General features: G+C 39.9%; 1 protein-coding gene across 5 annotated transcripts in view; it reads right to left on the bottom strand.

Annotated features, from left to right (window-relative positions):
• The window catches only part of MCTP1 (multiple C2 and transmembrane domain containing 1), a 390,864-nt gene that overhangs the window by 263,665 nt on the left and 106,161 nt on the right, over positions 1–21,038 (bottom strand). Inside the window, exon 1 of one of the 5 annotated variants that reach the window (XM_014571314.3) lies at positions 10,760–10,968. The exons of the other annotated variants lie outside the window; for them this stretch is intronic. Coding sequence (XP_014426800.2) covers positions 10,760–10,816 — 57 coding nt within the window. The 5' untranslated portion in view covers positions 10,817–10,968. Of the gene's footprint in view, positions 1–10,759; positions 10,969–21,038 lie in introns of those variants that run through there. 5 annotated transcript variants of the gene reach the window in all.

Genomic DNA, 21,038 nt, shown 5'->3' with positions numbered 1-21,038 from the left:
AAGAAAGCCCTGCCTTTGTAGCCTAGTGATATCATTTTAGGAGTTAAGTGATTTATAGCTCTACCATTTTAAATATTCTGTATTCTGGGAACTCCTGATGGTAACCTTTGAAAATCCTCTATCTGCCAAGTATATTTATGAAAAATTGTTTCCAACAAGACCACATACAGTAAAATTCCATTGGTCCGGCATCCAATGCTCCGGCACTCCTGATGGTCCGGCACCATCAGGAACCCGGAAGTGCTGAGGCAGCCAGACAATTGGAGCTGCTCTGCGCCCAGCTTCCCCATTCAGCCGCTGCTGAAACTGATGAGCAGCTGAATCGGGGAAGCTGGGGGCAGAGCAGCCAGAGTGCTGCCGGGTTGGTCCTGCAGCATCGAGGAGCAGCACTGTGGAACCAACCTGGCAGCACCCCAGCTGCTCTGCCCTGGGCTTCCCGGAATCAGCCGCTGGTCAGTTTCAGCAGCGGCTGACTCAGGGACACCTGGGGCAAAGCAGCTGGGGTGCTGCCGGGTTGGTCTCCCAGTGCCGAGGGACAGCACTACCGGACCAACCCGGCAGCACCCCAGCTACTCTGTCGCAGGCGTCGCCGATTTAGCAGCTGCTGAAACTGACCAGCAGCAACTGAATCGGGGACGCCTTGGGCAGAGCCGGACTATCGGAAGGGGGGGGCTATGAGGGGTCTGGGGTGGCATTCCCCCCCCCCCCAACCTTAGATCCCTCATAGCCCCCCCTTCTGATAAACCGGCACCTTTAGGACCGGGGGGGGGTGCCGGATTATCATATATGCTAGACTACCGGAAGTTTACTGTACTATTCTCTGTGCTAACAAAAACAACTTCATAACACATTTAAGTTTAATGAATCCCACAGCCTGAGAGCAGTCATATTTGTTACCATCCTTCAAACTTCCATCATCTTTTGTTTCAATGATCAAGCAAATATTTTTAAATTTTACATATCCTTTCCCTATGAAACAATGTGACTTGGTTATCATCTGCTACCAATGCCATCAACAGCTCTCATTGTAAGAAATTATGCTTCAGTAATCTTTACTGTATAAAAAAAGACTAACGACTGAGGGAAAAATGTGTAGGAATCTAGCATTTCCCAGTCTCAGAAAACACAGAAGTAAAAAGCAGCCCCACAGTTCTGGTCCCAATATCTGCCATTGAACCTATGCCATCAGAAAAATCTAGTCATTCAGCTAACTTTCACAGTTTACACATAGGTTAAGGAAGGAAATTTATGCATCTTGTATTGCAATTGTTGCAGGCACCTGACTGATCTAGAAAAAAACTATTCTGCATTAGATTGTTAGTTTTAAAGTTTGAAAGGTTTTCTGCAGTATTTCCCCCCCAAGGAAAGCTTAGATTTTGCTGCACATTTCTGACATAGAAGGCAGATTCTGCAGCTAGTTCCACAAATGCAGAATCACAAAGTAAGTATGATCCTTATTACATACTCCTTTACTAATAAAAAAAAAAAATCACAGTAGTCCTCTCAGACTGCACAGTTCTCAGGGGGTTTAAAATGCTATTATTGTACTGATTTAAGTTTTTATTAAAAAAACCTGACCATTGACCATAAAAAAAAATGTGTTTTGTTTTAAATCTGCTGCCTATAAATTTCATTGGGTGAATTTCCTGTGTTATGTTAGTGAAGGAATAAACAACATTTCCTGATTCTATTTTTCCCCACATCATTCATGCTTTTTCTAGACCTCTAAAGCATCCCCCGATCCTTTAATCATGTATTTTACAAGCTGAAAAGTCCCTGTCTTGTTAAACTTTCCTCATGTGGAAAGAGTTTCTTACCCTTTTTCTATATCTTTTCCAAATCCAATTATATCTTTTTTAGATGGGGTGACCAGATCTGCATGCAGTATTCAAGGTGTTGGCACACCATGACTTTGTATAAGGTATTTGTGTTACCTATTCCTTTCCCAATGATTCTCAATATTCTACAATTTCCCCCCCTTTCTGAATTTTGTATTAAGCATGATTTAACATTTTGTTCAAATTAATACAATTACACAAAGCTGGATGCAGAGCCATGTTCCAGTGGTATTTGGTATTTTCAGAACTGCTATCATCTTTATTCTTGCATCTGATGCAAGTATCTCAGCAGAGCCTCAAAGGCACTTTTCTGTGGAACATGGGCCAGTTCTTCCTCTCAGATCTCACTAACACAAGTGAATTAAGATAAATAAATACAATTTCTGAAAAAGCAACAGAATACATTATAACTGATCATCATTTAAAAGAATGATTAATACACAGAAATTACTATTGATAAGTGGATCCATATGGTATTTCTTGTGATCCTGTTTGGCAAATAAGTTAATCATGCTTATATTGGTTTTCCCAGATAACTCTACCACAACTATTGACCAGTCAAACATGCTTCCTCAATTCTATTTTATATCTGCATTTATATATACACATGAAATGTGTGAATCTGTTAAGATAATTATGTGCATTACTATTAGAAAACAATTACAATAATCTAAAATTAAATATGCAAAGAGTATGTAAGCTTTGGATAGCCTTTATTCTAGAAATGTCAAGAAGGTACTCCAAGTGACTAGAAACATTTAGTACATCTTAAGACCTTTTTCATACACTAAAGTTTAAAATACTCATATTCAATACCCATTCCTCTATTATACTTCTTGCTGTAAGCCTTAAAAATGTTGCTTTCCTTTTTTTCCTATCAAGTTTTTATTAAAAGTCATAAACAGAAGATTATCAGAGGAGAAGCCATGTTAGTCTGGATCCAGAACTTTCTGGAACTTTCCATGACATGCATCTGATGAAGTGGGTCTTTGCCCACGAAAGCTTATGCTCCAATACATCTGCTAGTCTATAAGGTGCCACAGGACTCCTTGTTGCTAAACAGAAGAGTTACACTTTACACCAAAACAAGAGAATTATTTTTGGTAGGAAGTTATGGTTCAAGTTACCTATTTCCTCACTGATCTTCAGGAACTTATGCAAGGAATACTTTTCTGAGCTTGTACTTATGGTTCATATCTCAACTGCCCAAGTGCAGAACATCAGACTCAAGTGGACCAGTGTGACTAACAGCTCAGTGCTAATTATCTGGACTATATTCATCCCATAGGTAGGAACAGTTTGGATAGGAGATATCAATATAAAGAACTCATCTATCTTGAACGAAATTAGTATTCCACTAGCTGCCTGAAGATGGTGGCAAGTGATGAAAAAAGTGAAATTTCTGAAGCAGCCTTATGAGTTGTGTCCAAGTTAAAATGCCTGAGCAGGACACATCTATAAAGGCAATACCGTCACTGACCTAACAATGTAAACCACCACATCAGAGGCTCATACAACTGTACATCCACTAACATTATCTATGCCAGCAATGCCCCAGTGCCATGTATATTGGCCAATTCTGACAGGCTTTACTTGAAAGAATTAATGGAGATAAATCAGATATTCAAAGAGGCAACACACAGAAACCTGTTGGGAAACATTTTAACGTGCCTGGGTACTAATTAATGGCTCTCAAAGTCACCATATTATCCCCAGCTAATTTCAAAAGCCAGTTTGACAGGAACGCTACATAACTTTCACTTACAAGTTTGATTCCCACAACAGAAGTCTAAACGAAAATATTGGCTGGATGGCCCACTACATTCGACATCCTAATGACATAGTACCCTTTGTTTGATTTAATTGGGTTCGAAGTATTCTCATCAGCTTCATTTAGCATGGACACTCTAATTGACCATTTCTTCTTTTCCTCCTCTTCCCTCGCACCATCCCTTTGCTCTGTTATTTATTTGAAAACTGTACTAACTCCTTAAACTCCAGTCATCTGAAGAAGTAGGTTGTATCCACAAACGCTCATGACACCATCTACATTTTTGTTCATCTTGAAGGTGCAAGACTTTTTTTTTTTAAGTTTTTACCAGCATACATGACTAGACACAGAAGGACATGCACTGCTGAATGAGCTTCAGAAGAGCTGTTATTATTTCTTCTTTCCTCAGATATGCATATACTCTACAACCTAGAATCAAACTCCAAGATGTTGGATCACTGGGAAAGTTTATTATAATGCCATAGTCCTCCCCAGCCACCCTCCCCATCGTTGTAGCCATATCCTGAACTACTTTGTTCTCCAAAGATTCCCAGTTAACAGGTTCTCCAAAAATAAAATTCATTTTTATTCTGAAGGTTAAAAATCAGAAAAATTACAATTTTGAAAAACACTAAAAAAAGTTGCAAACTCAAGGAGAAGCAATTTGTATTGTATTATTGCTGTTATATGAAGTGGAGAATCTAAGTTAGAAAGAATAAGTAGGTATGCTGAAGCAAGCCTCTGAGGTTTATCAGTTACAAAAGCTTTACTTGCAGAGGTTATATTTTGAATTTATGGTTATATCTACACTACAGAGGAAGATCAAAGCGGCTGCTGTCAATCTTCCAGGACTCAAATTAGTGATCTAGTTAAGACAACTAATTTGAAGTGAGGGGGGCACTTGGGTTGATGAGGAAAGTCAAAAGAAGACTGTTCAGGTTCCTGCTGTACAGACAGCCCCAAAAGCCAAATTAAGCTACTTCGACTTCAGCTACACAATTATCGTAGCTGAAGTTGTGTATCTTAATTTGACTTTGTCCCATAGTGAAGGCATATCCTTACTGATGAAGAGCAGATAAATTAATCTTTACAATTTCACTGCAACTGAGGTATCAATATTTGGCTGAAATATTGCAAACTGTTGGGGACTCATTGTGGCTGATAAGGAAACTGGATCCCGATATTTTAAAAGGGATCTAGAGGTGATCCTGGCAATTACAGACCAGTAAGTCTAAGGTCAGTACCGGGCAAATCTGTCAAAACAATAGTAAAGAATAAAATTGTCAGACACATAGAAGAATATAATTTGTTGGGCAAAAGTCAACATGGTTTCTGTAAAGGGAAATCATGTCTTACTAATCGATTAGAGTTCTTTGAAAAGGTCAAACAAACATGTGGACAAGGGGGATCCAGTAGATATAGTATACTTAGATTTCCAGAAAGCCTTTGACAAGGTCCCTCACCAAAGGCTCTCACGTAAATTAAGTTATGGGATAAGAGGGAAGATCCTTTAGTGGTTAAAAGACAGGGAAGGAATAAACGGTAAATTTTCAGAATGGAGAGGGGGTAACTAGCGGTGTTCCCCAAGGGTCAGTCCTAGGACCAATCCTATTCAACATATTCATAAATGATCTGGAGAAAGGGGTAAACAGTGAGGTGGCAAAGTTTGCAGATGACGTTAAACTGCTCAAGAAAGTTAAAAACAAAGCAGACTGTGAAGAACTTCAAAAAGATCTCACCAAACTGAGTGATTGAGCAACAAAATGGCAAATGAAATGTACTGTGGATAAATGTAAAGTAATGCACATTGGAAAAAATAACTCCAACTTACATACAATATGATGAGGGCTAATTTAGCTACAACTAATCAGCAAAGAGATCTTGGAGTCATCGTGGATAGTTCTCTGATGTCGTCCACACAGTGTGCAGCGGCAGTCAAAAAAGCAAACAGGATGTTAGGAATCATTAAAAAAGGGATAGAGAATAAGACAGAGAATATCTTATTGCCCTTATATAAATCCATGGTACGCCCACATCTTGAATACTTCATACAGATGTGGTCTCCTCATCTCAAAAAAAGATATCCTGGCATTAGAAAAGGTTCAGAGAAGGGCAACTAATATGATTAGGGATTTGGAATGGATCCCATATGAGGAGAGATGAAAGAGAATGGGACTTTTCAGCTTGGAAAAGAGGAGACTAAGGGGTGATATGATAGAGGTCTATAAAATCATGAGTGGTGTGGAGAAAGTGAATAAGGAAAAGATATTTACTTGTTCCCATAATAGAAGAACTAGGGGCCACCAAATGAAATTAATGGGCAGCAGGTTTAAAACAAACAAAAGGACGTTCTTCACACAGCGCATAGTCAATCTGTGGAACTCCTTGCCTGAGGAGGTTGTAAAGGCTAGGACTATAACAGGGTTTAAAAGAGAACTAGATAAATTCATGGAGGTTAAGGCCATTAATGGCTATTAGCCAGTCTGGGTAAGGAATGGTGTCCCTACCTTCTGTTTGTCAGAGTCTGGAGATGGATGGCAGGGGAAAGATCGCTTGATCATTACATGTTCGATTCACTCCTTCTTGGACACCTGGCATTGGCCACTGTTGGCAGACCGGCCATACCGGGTCAGACCAAAGGTCCATCCAGCCCAGTATCCTGTCTTATCCACTCTATCATTCATTTCAAAGGAGAAAACTGAGCAAACATTGTTCACAAGGTGCACTCTAGTGGGGTCAGAGGGAAGAAAGGATGATGTAAATTAGGGCATAAACTCCTCACATTTTGGGCTATTAGTTTTCTGATCATTTTATCCCTTCTAAAATAAAGTCAGAAAGAGTAACCCTTCATTAGCAAAAATATTCTACAAGACATTACCGAGGCAATATTTTCAATCAGATCTTCAGCTTGATGTTAGAATTCTAAGTAGGCTTACCCATCCCATATGAATGTTGTGCAGTGTACTGTCCTTTGTTAATCTAAATAACTATTATCCAATATCCACTTTAAAATTATATAACTTTAAGATGTACAGAACTTCATATGCTATCACAGGAAAGAGTAAATATTCAACATGGCAGCACATCATGACAAATCTATTAGAGGCTAACAATTTACAATACATTACAGAGACAAAAATCTAAATGTTTGGTTCTAAGTTTTTCTTGAACCCTTTTTATTTGTCATGTTTACAGTGACATGCAGTGTTCAGACATGGCACGCTCAGCTAGTACAGATACAAATAAGCACAGTGTGATGGATAGGAGTGGTGCTGGCCAGCACCTGGTGACTAAGGGGTTACACTCCAGTAGCTAGCAAGGTTGTTGGCAGGGAGCCAGAAGAACCAATGGGGATAGAATGCTGAAATTTGAATTATGTAAGACACCTTGCCTGTTTTCTTTGTGAGGAAGAGTTAAACCAGGAGTTGACACGCACAAAATCATTCAGACCCAGGCAGGATTACCATGTCTCCAAGGAATATGGGGCATGGAAGTGGACTGAACCCAGAAGGGATCGTGAGTAAATAAAGGGGGAAGTGTATCCCATCGCAATCAGGGTATCTCTCTTTATTTTTGTCGTTTGAACTGCTCTTTGTTAATCTATACCTCTCCTGCCCCATTCACTAAGAGTTGTTTTACTTAGTTGCTCTAACACCCAGTAATCAAGTACATCTTGTTTTGTAATAAAAATCACTTTAAAGTGATTTGATTTGTGTGTCCTGGAAAGTATAGAAGGTCTATCTGCGTGTGTCAGCATCTCTCAGACTAAGAGGCCAGCTACCAGAGACTGCAGGTTTCCCCCCCCCCCCCCCCTGCTTGTTTTTCAAGCTCTTTTGTGGTAAAAGTGTTTGGGGTATCCCTGGGGGGGAGGGGAGGAGAATTCAAGTGTCCTCCCCCCCCCCCTTTTTTTTTTTTTAGGGTAAAGCACTTGACAGTAGCAGCCACCTCCCGAGTCAGCAAATCTATGACTGGGGTGTTTTTTGTAAGCAAAGCTTAGAGGCCAAACTATTTAACCTTTTTGCAAACCTTCTGCATTCGAAGTGCCAGAGCAGGGAATAGTCCTGACACACAGACTCAACACACTGCTTACGTGAGCATATAGCGTCCTACAGGCCTGAATCTTAGGGTGTAGGGTTTGGAATAGGATAGAGCAAGCAGTGTCTCCCCCATCTACCATGATATTTTTAGCAATTTAATGGCCTGCTACAAAAGCCTTTCCCTGTCTCAGTGAAAGAATCCAGCAGCAGGAGGCACTAGCAGGCAGCTGCCAGAGCCTTTCCCTGCTACTACTCCCATGATGGAGAGCCTTTCACTGCTGCCTATAGCTACACACCTCACTGAGCATGGACACAATTTATCTCACACCATAGTGCATAGCAGTATGTTTCCTACGCTCTGACACAGCACAGGCAGCAGTAGAGAAGGTAGACGTCAAACAGCTGTTTTCTGTTTCTTTTAAAGCCCAGAATAAACAATAACTTTATAATAAAAGCTGGCATATGGTTGAATCTATTCTCTTGTCACCAGTCCACACTAATTCTTGCTGGATCTGGTGGAAAACTATTGCAACTAATGATTCACAAATAGTTTCTTCACATTTTTCCTGTTTACCTATGTACTCAAGAGACGCATAAATGCTGTACATTTCTTAAGCTAGCTAGAGAACGCATATATTATCGTGCTCATGCATGATATCAATTTAGCCCTCTCCATACAATCCCCCACAACCCGATGTTGCCACTGTTTATCAATGCCCAAAGTCATTCTGAAAGCAAACCCATTCATTTCAGTGATACAGCTATACATGGCTATATACACGTATGAAATATGTAATTGCTTCCTTCGTACATGTACAGTGTCACATGCCTTCAGGCAAAGAACTAGTAAAACAGCCTAGAGCTTAGTTTTTTTTAGCATAACCAAGGGAATGGTCACTATATTTCAACACCACTGATTTCACCGAAAAAACAAGCACTTTCAACCAACAAATCAGGATTCATCTGAGCCTTAGTACAATAAATTCTAAGAATTATTGTACTATGAAAGAAAAGGTATCTGTACACACAACATGACTGGTGCTTAAATTTCACCTCAGGAAAAAACCTAGTACATTAAAACCGTACATCACACACCATGAAAGCCTAATTGCTGATTTTCATACAGAATATCATGTAATTGAAATAAAAAAGATGGTGTCTTCAAAACAAGTCTCAAGATGAAAGTTGACACCAACAATGGAAAAAAATTCTGTGGAACTGTTAGGTGACAGACATTCAAATTTATTGCTGGTGTAATATCAATGAAATGAACGGAGTTACACAGGAATAAATTCAGTATTTGAAGTCTTGCACAGAATCCAAAAGATCTCTAGACACATTTGAATTCAAAAAAATCCCATGAGTACCATCATCACTACTAGTGGAAAAATCTACTTGGAGAAATATGAAGAGACTCGATAAAATAAATCAGTTGACCCTTTTACATACGTAAAAAAGCGTTCAGTTCTCTGTGTATCTGAAAAAAAATGGGTTTTTCTTTGCCATTTTGGAAACATATAGGTGTGAGAGGGCAGAAAAACTGCAAGGAACTAACAGATTTCACAGATTTCAAAGCTAAACAGGAGCACTGCATTATGTAAAAATATAGTAAGGATTCCAAGTCCATGAAAAAGCATAAACTATTTTAAATACACTTCTCCTTCCCAAAAATAAAACTTGACTCCAAAAATCACCTTCATGTGCCAGTTAAATACAAAAATCATATGTTCAATACCTTATCACTGTTTAGTAGTCTGAAAATTATAATCCCAGGCATATTTAGTTCTAAGCAATTTCTATGATTAAAATTCTAAACAAATTAGTACTTAACACACGAAAGACCTCTGATTTGTCTGAAGAGTGCAAGATTACATTGCAAGTGTATCATAAGCACTGCACACAAAAGCATAACTTAATATCTACAGACAGATGTCATGTACATGCCTGTGCAAGATCCAAAACCGAGGAACTGCCTCTTTCAAAAGGTGAAAAATAAGTAATTGTTTTAGTAAATGTAACATTCCCCCCCCCCCCCAGTTTACCTCCAATAACTGTATTTTATAAAAAAGAATAGTTTGAATAGCTTAATGTACATAATGCAAAATAAAATTAAAACGTCCAATTTTAATGTCGTTACCCATAATTCCTGGGAGGGTGGTTAAATGATGGAATAAGATTCCTAGGGAGGTTGTAGAACTGGTCATTGGCAATATTAAAGAGAAGGTTAGATAGACATCTATCAGGGATGATGTAGATGGTGCTTTGTCCTGTCATGAGGGCAGAGAACTGGATTTGATGACCTCTCAAGCTCACTTCCATGAATCTATGATTTACTATTGTAATATTTACCTTCTGATATCACATAAGAGTATTTTAGCACTGCTTCTATAAAACCAGGACAAATATATTAAAAGAAAATTTGCAAGCAACCTCTGCTCAAGTACAACCAAATCAATCCAGTAAATATGCCAGATATGTACAGCTACTGAAAAAAAAAAAAACCATCTAAACTGGCTATTCCAGCTGCAGTTTCCTTACAAAATCCATATATTGCTCAGCAGTATGCAAATGTATTCAATGGCAACTGGGCTGCTGATTTTAACTATATTTTAGGAACAACTCAAAAAGCTTCCATTAATATGGAAATCTTAATATGAGCATATCAAGGATACAGTGTTTTATTTTCTAACAAGATCTTTAGCTACATGGTGACAAAAACACAGTGTAGGATGACCAAAAGTGTCTCAGTTTCATAATTCTTAATCTATAAACATACATTATGCTTGAAAGGGAGATTGTATTAATTATCTGTATTAATCAACACAACACATACAATGCATGTTGAAGTCAGATAACTAATGTCATTCCTTCCCTTTAGCATTCTGAAGTTGAGAGATTCATTTTTCTGACTGTAGCATTTTCATACACAAATTTCTATTTAACCTTACCCAGAAAAAAGGTATTTTGAAGTACTTGGTTTTCAAAACTGATGAGAGCCTTTGCTATTTAAGAGAAAGAACACAGCATCATTTATTGTACAATATCATACAGAATTGATTTAAAACAATTTGTGATTAGCAGAAGTCATTAGGGTAAGCCAAAAACATTCTTACCTTATTGCACCCAAAGTGCAAAGTTTCTCCAGTTTTCAGCTTGGAGCTATCTAGCATAGTGAAATAGGAGTGAACAGATCATTTTACTTAAAAAAAAAAAAAAAAAAAAAAAAAAAAAAAAGGTACTTGAACATCCAAAATTAGTTGTTCTGAGCTGATAACAGCTAAGCAACACTGTTAACCTCCAGCTGGCAGCAACAGCCTCTTTGCAAATATCACTTGCCTGCTGCTCTGAAATGCAGCTACTCAGAATGAAAGTAAGGGGAAAACGTGATCTGTGAATACTGTTGCTTCATAGTTGAGTCATATCCTTTGAAGCTATCTCCCCACCTCAAAAAAGATTAAGAACTGCCTCTTCCTCCAGATCTAAATGCTCAACACAGAGTGCACCGAAAATTAGTAGGGAGTGTGGGTTTTACATGTACATAAAAATAAACAATCCAAATGTTCAACATTTACCAGTTAAAACTTTCATTTACTATTTTACATGTTTTCCCCAAAAGTCATGTATGCCTCTATCGTATACGTGATGACAGAGCAAAATAATCTATAGAAAAAAGGATATGTACTATAATAGTGACCACACATGTGGTTACAAGCTTGTCCATGTAAAGATGTCCAGTGCATTATAAAAATGTAGGAAAGAAATTGTTAATGAGAATTAATTTCTTTTAAAAAGAGAGTCTATTCTTTTAAAAAATCTTCAACTGTAGATATTTATTATCCTTAAAATATCCTGAACTGCATTGCCAGTCTCTTGTGACAACAGAACATTTGTTGCCTCTGAATTGGAGCTATTTTTCAACTTTGTCAACATTCCATTGTTGTATCAGTCTTGGTCCTAGGATCTGAGAGAAATGCTGATGAGGTCCAGTAAAGATACCAGGTCACCACTTTGTCTCTCTAGTTTTCTACATTCAAGTAGTTCCAGGGTTAAATATTAAAATAAAAAAAACCCCACAATTCAAACACTATCTAGAAGATTCACAAATGAAATTTTTCTACCAGGAGAGAAAAAACCATGGATTTCATTCTGAATATGGGGGCATGAGGGCAGAAGAAGGGTTCAGGGGGAAATCATGAAGGGAAATGAAGCAAACATGAAGTTTGGATTTACTATGAAAGCATGTTTATGTATAGTAAAATTAACACAATCATTCCACTGCTACTTACGCTACATTCATGACATCACTACATGGACCCACAGGAAAGAGACCCTTTAAGAGTCTCTCGGGCATTTCAACTTCCACTCCACTATCAACTTCAGCCTGGGTAAGTCCACATGAGAGATCCACTTCCTTAACATTACAGTACAATTAAGTAAGCAACACATTTCCACCACCCTATACCGGAAACCTACTGATCACTACACTTACCTTCATGCCTCTAGCTTCCATCTCTGAACACATTTCTCAATCTATTTTATACAGGCAAGCCATAAGATACGATCGTATTTGCTCCAATGAGACAGAGACAGAGACAGACATACCTATAGGATATATATAGGTCATTCATAAAACTGAAATACCCAGCCGGAGAAGTGAAAAATCAGATCAGCGGAGCCAAGGAAGTACCCAGACAACTACATCACAACAGGCCAAAAAAAGAAAAGAGAATTTCACTTACCCTACAGTCAACAACTTAAACCCCTCCAATGCATGATCAACAATCTACAGCCTATCCTGGAAAATGACCCCTCACTCTCAGAGACCTTGGGGGAAAAGGCCAATCCTCACTTACAGACAATCCCCTAACCTCAAACAAATTATTTCCAATAACCACAATAATAATCAATCATCCAGGAACCCACCCTGCAATCAGCCCCAGTGCCAACTCTGCCCACACCTCTACACAATCAATTTCATCACTTGACTCAACCATATCAGCCACCAAATCAGAGGCTCATTTAACTGCACATCCACTAATGTGATCTATGCCATCAAATGTCAACAATGCTCTACTGCCACGTATATTGGCCAAACTGGGCAGTCTCTACAGGAAAGAATTAATGACATAAATCAGATATCTGAAAATGCATTACACAAAAACCTGTTAGACAACACTTTAATCTACCTGGACACTCATTAATGGATCTCCAAGACACCATTTCATTTCTGGCAAATTCCACAAGCCAAATATACGGAGAAGGACTGGAACTTAACTTCATTTACAAATTTAATTCTTATGCAAATGGTATGAACAAAGACATTGGCTAGCTTGCACACTACCTTCCACATCCTATGACTTAACCTACCAACCAATGGAGGTGCTAATGGTTCTCATCAACCTCTTATAACTATTTAGTCTTTAAGGTGCTAATAGACTATTTGTTGTGTAAGCTTTGCCTGTTACAGACTAACCTTGCTACCCCTCTGAAACATATCTACTCACTGGTTCCATTTTTTCTTTCATCCCCTCGCCTCCTCCCCCCTTCGCCCATTTTTTTTCCCTTCTCCCTAACCCCTCCCTCCTTCCCTTATTTATTCTTTGATCTGAACTTCGAATACTCCTTTTATTTGAAGTAGTGGGCTGTCCCCATGAAAGCTCATGATACCATCTTCATGTTTTATTAGTCTTTAAGTTGCTACTAGTCCATTTGTTGTTTAAGTTTTTCCTGTTACAAACTAACTTGGCTATCCCTTGGATATCATTATCTACATGCCCCTAGAGTCTTCCAGTTTTCTGTACTCTTGGTAAGAGATTTCACTGATTTCTTTAATCTTCACTCTGGTAAGAATATGTTTGCTTCAATTTAGTTTGATGGGCAGGGAGTTGCGTTTTGTTTTTGTTTTCATTCAAAAGGTCATTTATGATTTACTATTTGGTTTACACTCATCTTTTAAACAAAATGTAAGACGTGTGTTGGTTAGTCAACACCTAAAGAAAACAAAGTATTAACTACTTAATCATTGTTACCCTTGTTTTGCAGGTGGAGAAACAGGAGCAGATAAGGAATAGGTGTGTGAAACTTACAATACGAGCATGACCACACTTTCATGCAGAAGCAGTGGAGGAAAAGGAGATGCCTTTTATCTCAAAGTATTTTCAATATGTATGTTGCCTCCTTACTGGTAAAGAATTTAATTCCCCACTTACTTAATACTTGTCTAAATGAGGAATGACTCTACTGAATCTGAACTGATATAAGAAGTGCCAGGAGAATCAGGCTCGATAAATGTCAAAATTAAAGTGGTTTTATTTAGTAATTGCCACACAATTTTAATATTTCTCAACGCAAATACTATCAAGCATTAAACATTTGTTCTTGCTAATAAAAAAAATTAACCATGGCCTCCTGGAATTTCCTGTTTTCAGTTATTCTGCTGGGAGTGAAACCTTAGTATTTGTGCATCTTATGGATCCCTTTACTCAACCACAGCCCATGCTACAGGCGGACGGGGCTACCACCAGGGGTGCCCCATTGTAGGAGGTGCTGCATGGGGCTGCCAGACTGGCCATGCACTGAGTGCCCGGGGCCGCCGCGCGCCCAGGGCGGGGCTACGCATGCACCACACTCCCGGGGGCAGCGCCACATTTCTGGGGCCCGGGGCGCATGAATGGCTCAGGCCAGCCCTGTACTCAGTATGCAGCCCACAAGCTGTTTGTGGCCCATTGTACAGTTTGGATTTATGCAGGGCTCAACACATGGTCTGCAGGTGGGATCCTTAAAACATGGCCTCCACTGGCAACATGTTTCAGAACTGCATGGTGTCTCCCTGATGAGGTGAGCACTGAAAGATGCAAATAGATGGATTAGCTGGAACAGATGGGTACAGGGTGTCGGCATTTCTAGCCCCCAAGGAGGCAGTCCTGGAAATGCTGGGGCATTGTGTGAAAGAATCTATTTGCATGTATCTGCATATATATATTTGCAACCACATTTAAGTTGTGGTCCTCGGCATGTGCTTTAACTATCAGTGTGGCCCCTGGAGCTTCCAAAGTTTAGTAGCCCTCATCTACCGCTTTCCTTATTCAAATTAACCGTGTGGCCCCTTCCCTCAAAGGGTCCCCCTGGGGAGGCAGGTCAGCATTATATATTGCTAACACTGTTGCAAGCATCGCAGGGCATTTTGGGAAAGATCAAAGGTGCGAGTGTGGAAGGAAGGATTCCTTTGCAGGTTGCGAGAGGCCAAAGTGGGGGGGAAGACGAAGAGAGCAGAGAACAAGTTAACTCCACACTCTGACTAGGCCCGAAGAGAAGACGCTGCCTCCAACCAGCTCAAGGCCACAGCACACATCTGACTCTCAGCTGCATGCCATAAGACAGATTCAACAGAACAAATCTGCAGATCCAGCCCATATCAAGCAAGAAAAGCAAAGGCCAGCACAGAGGAAAGCAAGGAGAACAATAGAGTCTAGCTGGTGTGTTTGGGAAAGTCAAAGAGACCACAGAAAGCCAGTTTGGACTGTCACAAAGAACACCAGGACCAGAGGTCACGGAATCGAACACCCCAATAGGAGCCCAGGACTTAAAACCCTCCTGAGAGCTGGAGCAATTCAGAGATCACAGCGGACCCTGGACTACCTGTGCTCCCAGGACCCAACTCCCATCCACTCTTCCCCCTCTTCTTCTTTCATTACACCCAGGCCTGGCCAGCCTCAGGTAGTGAGCATGAAAGTGGGTGAGGGCTTGGGGCATTAACGCTTTCTTCCTTCCTCTAAGTGACGTGGGAAGCGCCCATCACTCTGCTGTTATTTATTTTATCAATAAAGCTTCAAAACTTAGATACTTGGTGTGTTCTGTCATCTCCCTTAATGATCCTGTGGCTTCAGCCTGATCATCTGACACCTCAGGCAGATTGGTAACAAAAATCTGTGAAAACAGTGCCACAGAAATCAACGGGTCTACATGGATGAAAGAGAGCAAGATATAGCCTCACACCTAAAATATAGCCTCACACCTAGCATTAATGCATTTATAATGATCATCAGTATGGAAGCATGTTCTCTGGAATGGTGGCTGAAGCATGAAGGAGCATGTGAATAGTTAGCATATATGGCATGTAGCTGGCATTGCAAGTTCTTTAACACAGTGCCATGTAACCACCTCTTCTCGCTTTCAGATTGCATGTAAACAAGAAGTAGCATTATGTCCTACACATGTTAACAAACCTGTTTGCCCGAGTAATTGGTTAAAAAGAAGTAGGACTGAGACTATGCCTACACTACCGAGTTTCTCCCAGGATACTGGAGGTCCAGGTCCAGGGAATGTGTCTGCTCTTCCAAAAATTTTTTAGTGCACTGACTAGCTTGGAACAGGATGTTTGCCCTCCCTAGCAAGACATCTCCCCCACTTCCCCCCAGATAGAAATTGCAGGAATGGATTCCATAGATGGAGAGGAGGAATGGGAGTCAGGAGCTCGATTCAGTTTCTCTGAACTGCTGTATGTGATTTTGGCCATACCACTTAATTCCTTTGTCTCTCAGGTCTCCATCCATAAATGGAGAATTATACTTAACCTCATAATGGTGTTGTGAACTGAAATCCATTTTTGGGGATACACACAGACAGTACTGTGAACCTACATAAACATCTACAAATAAAGCATTTCCTTTTGGTCCCTCTATTTACATAAGATAAAGCTTCAATCTCACTCAACATGACTAGACCCTCCCCCAGCAACTGCTAGGAGTTCATCTTAATGAACTACCAAAACACTCATACTAGTCTCACCTCTAATTTTATAAAGATGCTTACATGTAGAAAAGCAGCTACTGGATAAAAGCCACAATAGAAGGAGGAAAGAAGTTTGAAAAGAGAAAAATTTTAAGCAATGTTATTTACCACCACTGACTGGTACTCAAATTAAAAGGACAAGAAACCCCATCTCTTCCAATTTGCTAGAAATTAACAGACAAGACCCGAGATATATTCAAAGTGTACACAACACAATACTAGGTAGTGTAATATGCAAAGGTGACAAACTGCAATTTAGGATCCTCTAAACCATCAAAAGATAATCACAAAAGCTCTGCCATCAAAGGACTAGTTTTCCACTCAAGTGATCCTCCTTGAGCCAACTAACATCCATCTTAGGGCCAGTTTACACGGTCAGTATGGCACAAAACAACAATTCTCAGGTCTGGTTTTTTTTCTGTGTAGATTGGTTAACAAAACTTAATAATCTTTCCTGATTAATTTAAATACACTAGCACTGAACTTTAGTGCCTAATTTAATAAATTACATGTTAGAAACAGTATGAGTTTTATATGAAGAATTAGTAGAGATTGGTATTTGAGATTTGAGGACAGAATGTCTTCTGGGAACTGAACTTGCCTATCAAATTTAAGCAATCATTTTTTACAATATGAAGTAGCACAATATTTGAAAAACTTAATATTTTAAACAATTCAAGAAAATAGTTTGACTCATGAAAAGCATACTATTGAAATATGAATGGTGTAGTCTGAAAGACAGTTGTAACCTCACATCCCAAGTTCCACATAAAAGAGTCACCGACAGCAAATTGGGAGAAAGCAGTTGCTAGTACAGGTATGTAAAGAAAAACATTTGAGGGCAAGGAAAATGGAAAACAGTAACCAAATCAATGTACAGTGTATCTGCATAATGCAATAAATATTAAAGTGGGTAGCATGTGTGATTTTAAACTCAATTTTTTGTACTTCCCTCACTTTGTTCAAGTTTAATTTCCTTCAGTAGTTGATACTTATATTTGAAAGCACACTTGCACAGACATACAGTCGAAGACTTCTTATTCCTTTATAGCAAAATTATGGAGGTTATATATTTAGTCTCCTGGTTAAAAAAAAAAAAAGAATAATTGAAAGTTATGGGACTAATCTTTCAAAAGTGCTGAGCACTAACCACCCAAATTGAAGTCAAAAGAAAACACAGGTGATAAGCACTTCTGAAAATCAGGCCCTATTTGTTCAGGCTCCATAAATGTGATTACTTGGAACAAATGTGCAGTCAGTGCTGAAGGAGTGAAAGATTACTCTGCAACCAAACAAAATTATTTTAAATGAGCCAAGTCCAAATAAATTTTGCTTCAGCCTAGTCTCTCCCTTTATTTCTTCTTGCACTCAATCTCAGATTACTAGTAATCACTGAAAGTTACAAAGCTTTATAACTGAATAGCAAATCTGGTAACTAGGCATATATCCTAGGGGTTATGAACAACTAAATGAGAAAATAATTAAACTAATTTGTAATGCTAATAAAACACATTAGCCATGTCACTGATGCTATAAACTTTCCCTTACATAGTACCACTCAATAGTCCTCTTTACCCACAATAGGGACACTACATACTTCATCTACATTGCTCCATACATGTGCCTATCCATAATCTGTAGGAGCCATTTTTATAGATAACTAGATGATGTACCTGTTGTTGTTCGGGTCTTAAATTGATGTAATTTTTCTTTTTTGGAAAATACAAGAAAAATGTACATGCTTTATTTCAATTATTGTATTTTTAAACAAATGAAGGGAAATAAGGGCTGGAGTGAGGGTGTGGGGGTAAGGAGAGGCAGGGATCCATGGCTTAGGGCAGAGGGTGGGGAGGTGTGACAGAGGTTCAAGGCAGGGCTCAGGAGAAAAGAATGGGACAAATCTTAAATTAAAGGAGGTGCAGGACTCAGGGCAGAGCCATCAGGACAGGGAGCTGGAAGGGGGGAGACTTACCAGGGCCTCATGTGGCAGGGAGGGTGGCGCTGCCCTGGCAGCAGTTCCTCTCAAGGGACTGTGGCAGTGCTCCCCCATACACCCAATTTGGTGGCTCTAGCTCTTACCATTTAAGAGGAAGAGTTCTTGAACAAAGGGATGCACTGACACACAGATGGACCCACTCTAAAAAATAGACAGACCGACCTTCCATACTTACTAACTTGGTGAGCTTTCTAACCTTTCAAACAACAAGGTTAATTTTAGTAGTATTTTTGGTGATGTAGATACTCATGAAGAATCTGAGACCACCAAAACAATGGAAACAAACATACACGGCTTCCATACAAGTACTCTGGAAAACTCTGAACTTTCCAATTCTTCCCCATGAGTGGCTTGTAATTACCAATCTTAAGGAAAATTGGAAAACATATGCAGGCTGTTCATGTGTATGAGGTCTTTTGCTTCTACAGAACACTCTCTCTCAGCCAGCCAACTGAAGACTACAGTTTTTGATTCAATTCCATGCAGGTGACTGGCATCTGACCTAGAACATAAGTGTCATCTGTTCATTCTATAGCACCCTACCAACTTGTAAATGCTCCAAGGTTTCCAAAATGCACATTTTGCTGCTGTTAAGCCACCTGCTTATTAATTATTTGCTTTTCACAAAATCAATTCAGAAAGTACACGCAGCTTGAAATGGGAAAAGTGATGCGAACACAGCCTCTGATTACTAATGCTTTCAAAATATGGAGTCTTTTAAAATGCAGTTGAAGAAAAGCAGCACCTATACGTTTTTGGAGAAAAATATCCAAGCATACAAGATTATTTAAATTTCAATCTGATCAGAAAAGTTTTTCAATTCTTTTCCTTCAAAAAACTGGAATTCAAAATATTTAAGTTTTGGCAATTATTTCCATTTCCAAGTTCTGTATTTAACTTATACTTTATTATTTCAACTGAGGTGTTTTGTTTGTTTTTTTGAAGATAGCAGTCCTTTCTGATTCTAGTATTGGAAGCTCACCCTCTTCTGGAAGCTCACCCTCTTCAGGCACTTTAATGTACAAGATTGTTTTCTAAAAACAGATGCAGTTGCCACCAACCAGTAGATCAGGATCTACTGGTAGATCCTGGAGCCTGAGACAGGTGATCCTGACTGGTTTGGCCAAGAGGCTCTCAAGCATAGCACTTCAGCTGCCCCTTCCCCCACTGTTGCACATCTTCTGCCTTTTGCCTTGGAGTCCCCCAACCCTCCATCCCTGAGAGCCTCCTGCTCGCTGTGCAGAGCAGGGAAGGGAGAGCAGAGTGCTAATTTCGGGGCGCCCCCCGTATTCTATCTCCACAAAATGGAGATGGGGGGCACGACAAGGCTTGGGATAGAGGAAGCTTGCTGGATGCTTTTGGGAGTAGCACAGGGCCAGGGCAGGAGTGAGCCTACCTTAGCCCCACTGCATCACCACCCAGGAGCCACCTAAGGTAAGGAGTATCCAGCTGGAGCCAGAATCTCAAAACTCTGCCCCAGTCATGAACCCACTCCTGCACCTCAAGACCCTGTCCTAGCCCTGAGCCCCTTAGGCTCTGTAAGGGAGTTTGGATCTATCTCCTGAACCCTCTTCTACACCCTAGCCCTCTGCCCCGACTCAGCTCAGAGCCCTCCCCCACCCCACACACTCCAAATCCCTTAGCCCAAGACCAAAGCCTGTCCCACAACCCTCTGCCCCTGGTTAGTGAAAGGGAGGGAGAGTGGGTGGGGGAAAAGGAGGAAGAATGGAGTGAGAAAGGGCAGGGCCTTACAGAAGGGGCATGAAGGAGGCAGGGCAAGGGTATTTGGGTCTGAGGTACATCCTGGATTTCACTTACATTCAAAAAGGTTGGAGACAACTGCCATAAGGTACTGATGAATAACGTCACAAATTTTTCCATAAGGTTATTTTTTAGGAATAGTTTATGGAAAATGCACTAAGAGAAGAAACATCAACAGATGTTCCAATTAATGTGATTATAAGTTACCTGTGTCCAAATTTTATGTTCTAAGACTGTATACAAAATAATGTGTTTATGTGATATAACACTACCTTTTACTATGGAAACTTCAAATTTCTTCTAGACAATTGCCTTAAAAGCCCACCTGTAAAATAGTCATGTGTCTACAACAAACTTCAAATGTTGGGGACTAACCTGACCTTTGCCTCTTCTGGGGGGGGGAAAACCAAATCAAGAGGCTAGGTGATTGGATAGGTAAAAGAATATACAGTATAGTAACGTTTAAGGAACAAGTAGTCCTGTGGCACCTTAGAGAATCTCACACACACACACGCACGCTTTCATGGGCAAAATCCATCTATAGCCGGCCAGAGTAAGTCTAAGGTCCGACACTGGGTTCTCAAAGTACAATACACGCCACACAGGTATCTGTCAAACAAGTAGTTGATTTCCCGACAGCTAACAGCTGTTCCCTGTAACTGGAACAACAACATAACAAAGAAGCAGCGTATCTTACGTCCCTTCCTGCAAGCCTTGAATCCCAGATAGGCTGCAGACGAAGTGGGAGGTTGTCTCAGCTTCTGAGGCACCAATACCCAAGGCCCATCGGTGATGTTCAATTTGCTAGGCTTTGAGGCAGTCTTAAATACAGTTTTCCTGCCTTG

Source organism: Pelodiscus sinensis, chromosome 6, assembly GCF_049634645.1.
Source record: "Pelodiscus sinensis isolate JC-2024 chromosome 6, ASM4963464v1, whole genome shotgun sequence".
NCBI classification, from domain to species: Eukaryota; Metazoa; Chordata; order Testudines; family Trionychidae; genus Pelodiscus; species Pelodiscus sinensis.
Note: the sequence above shows the minus strand (reverse complement) of the source record. Positions and strands in the feature narration are given on the sequence as shown.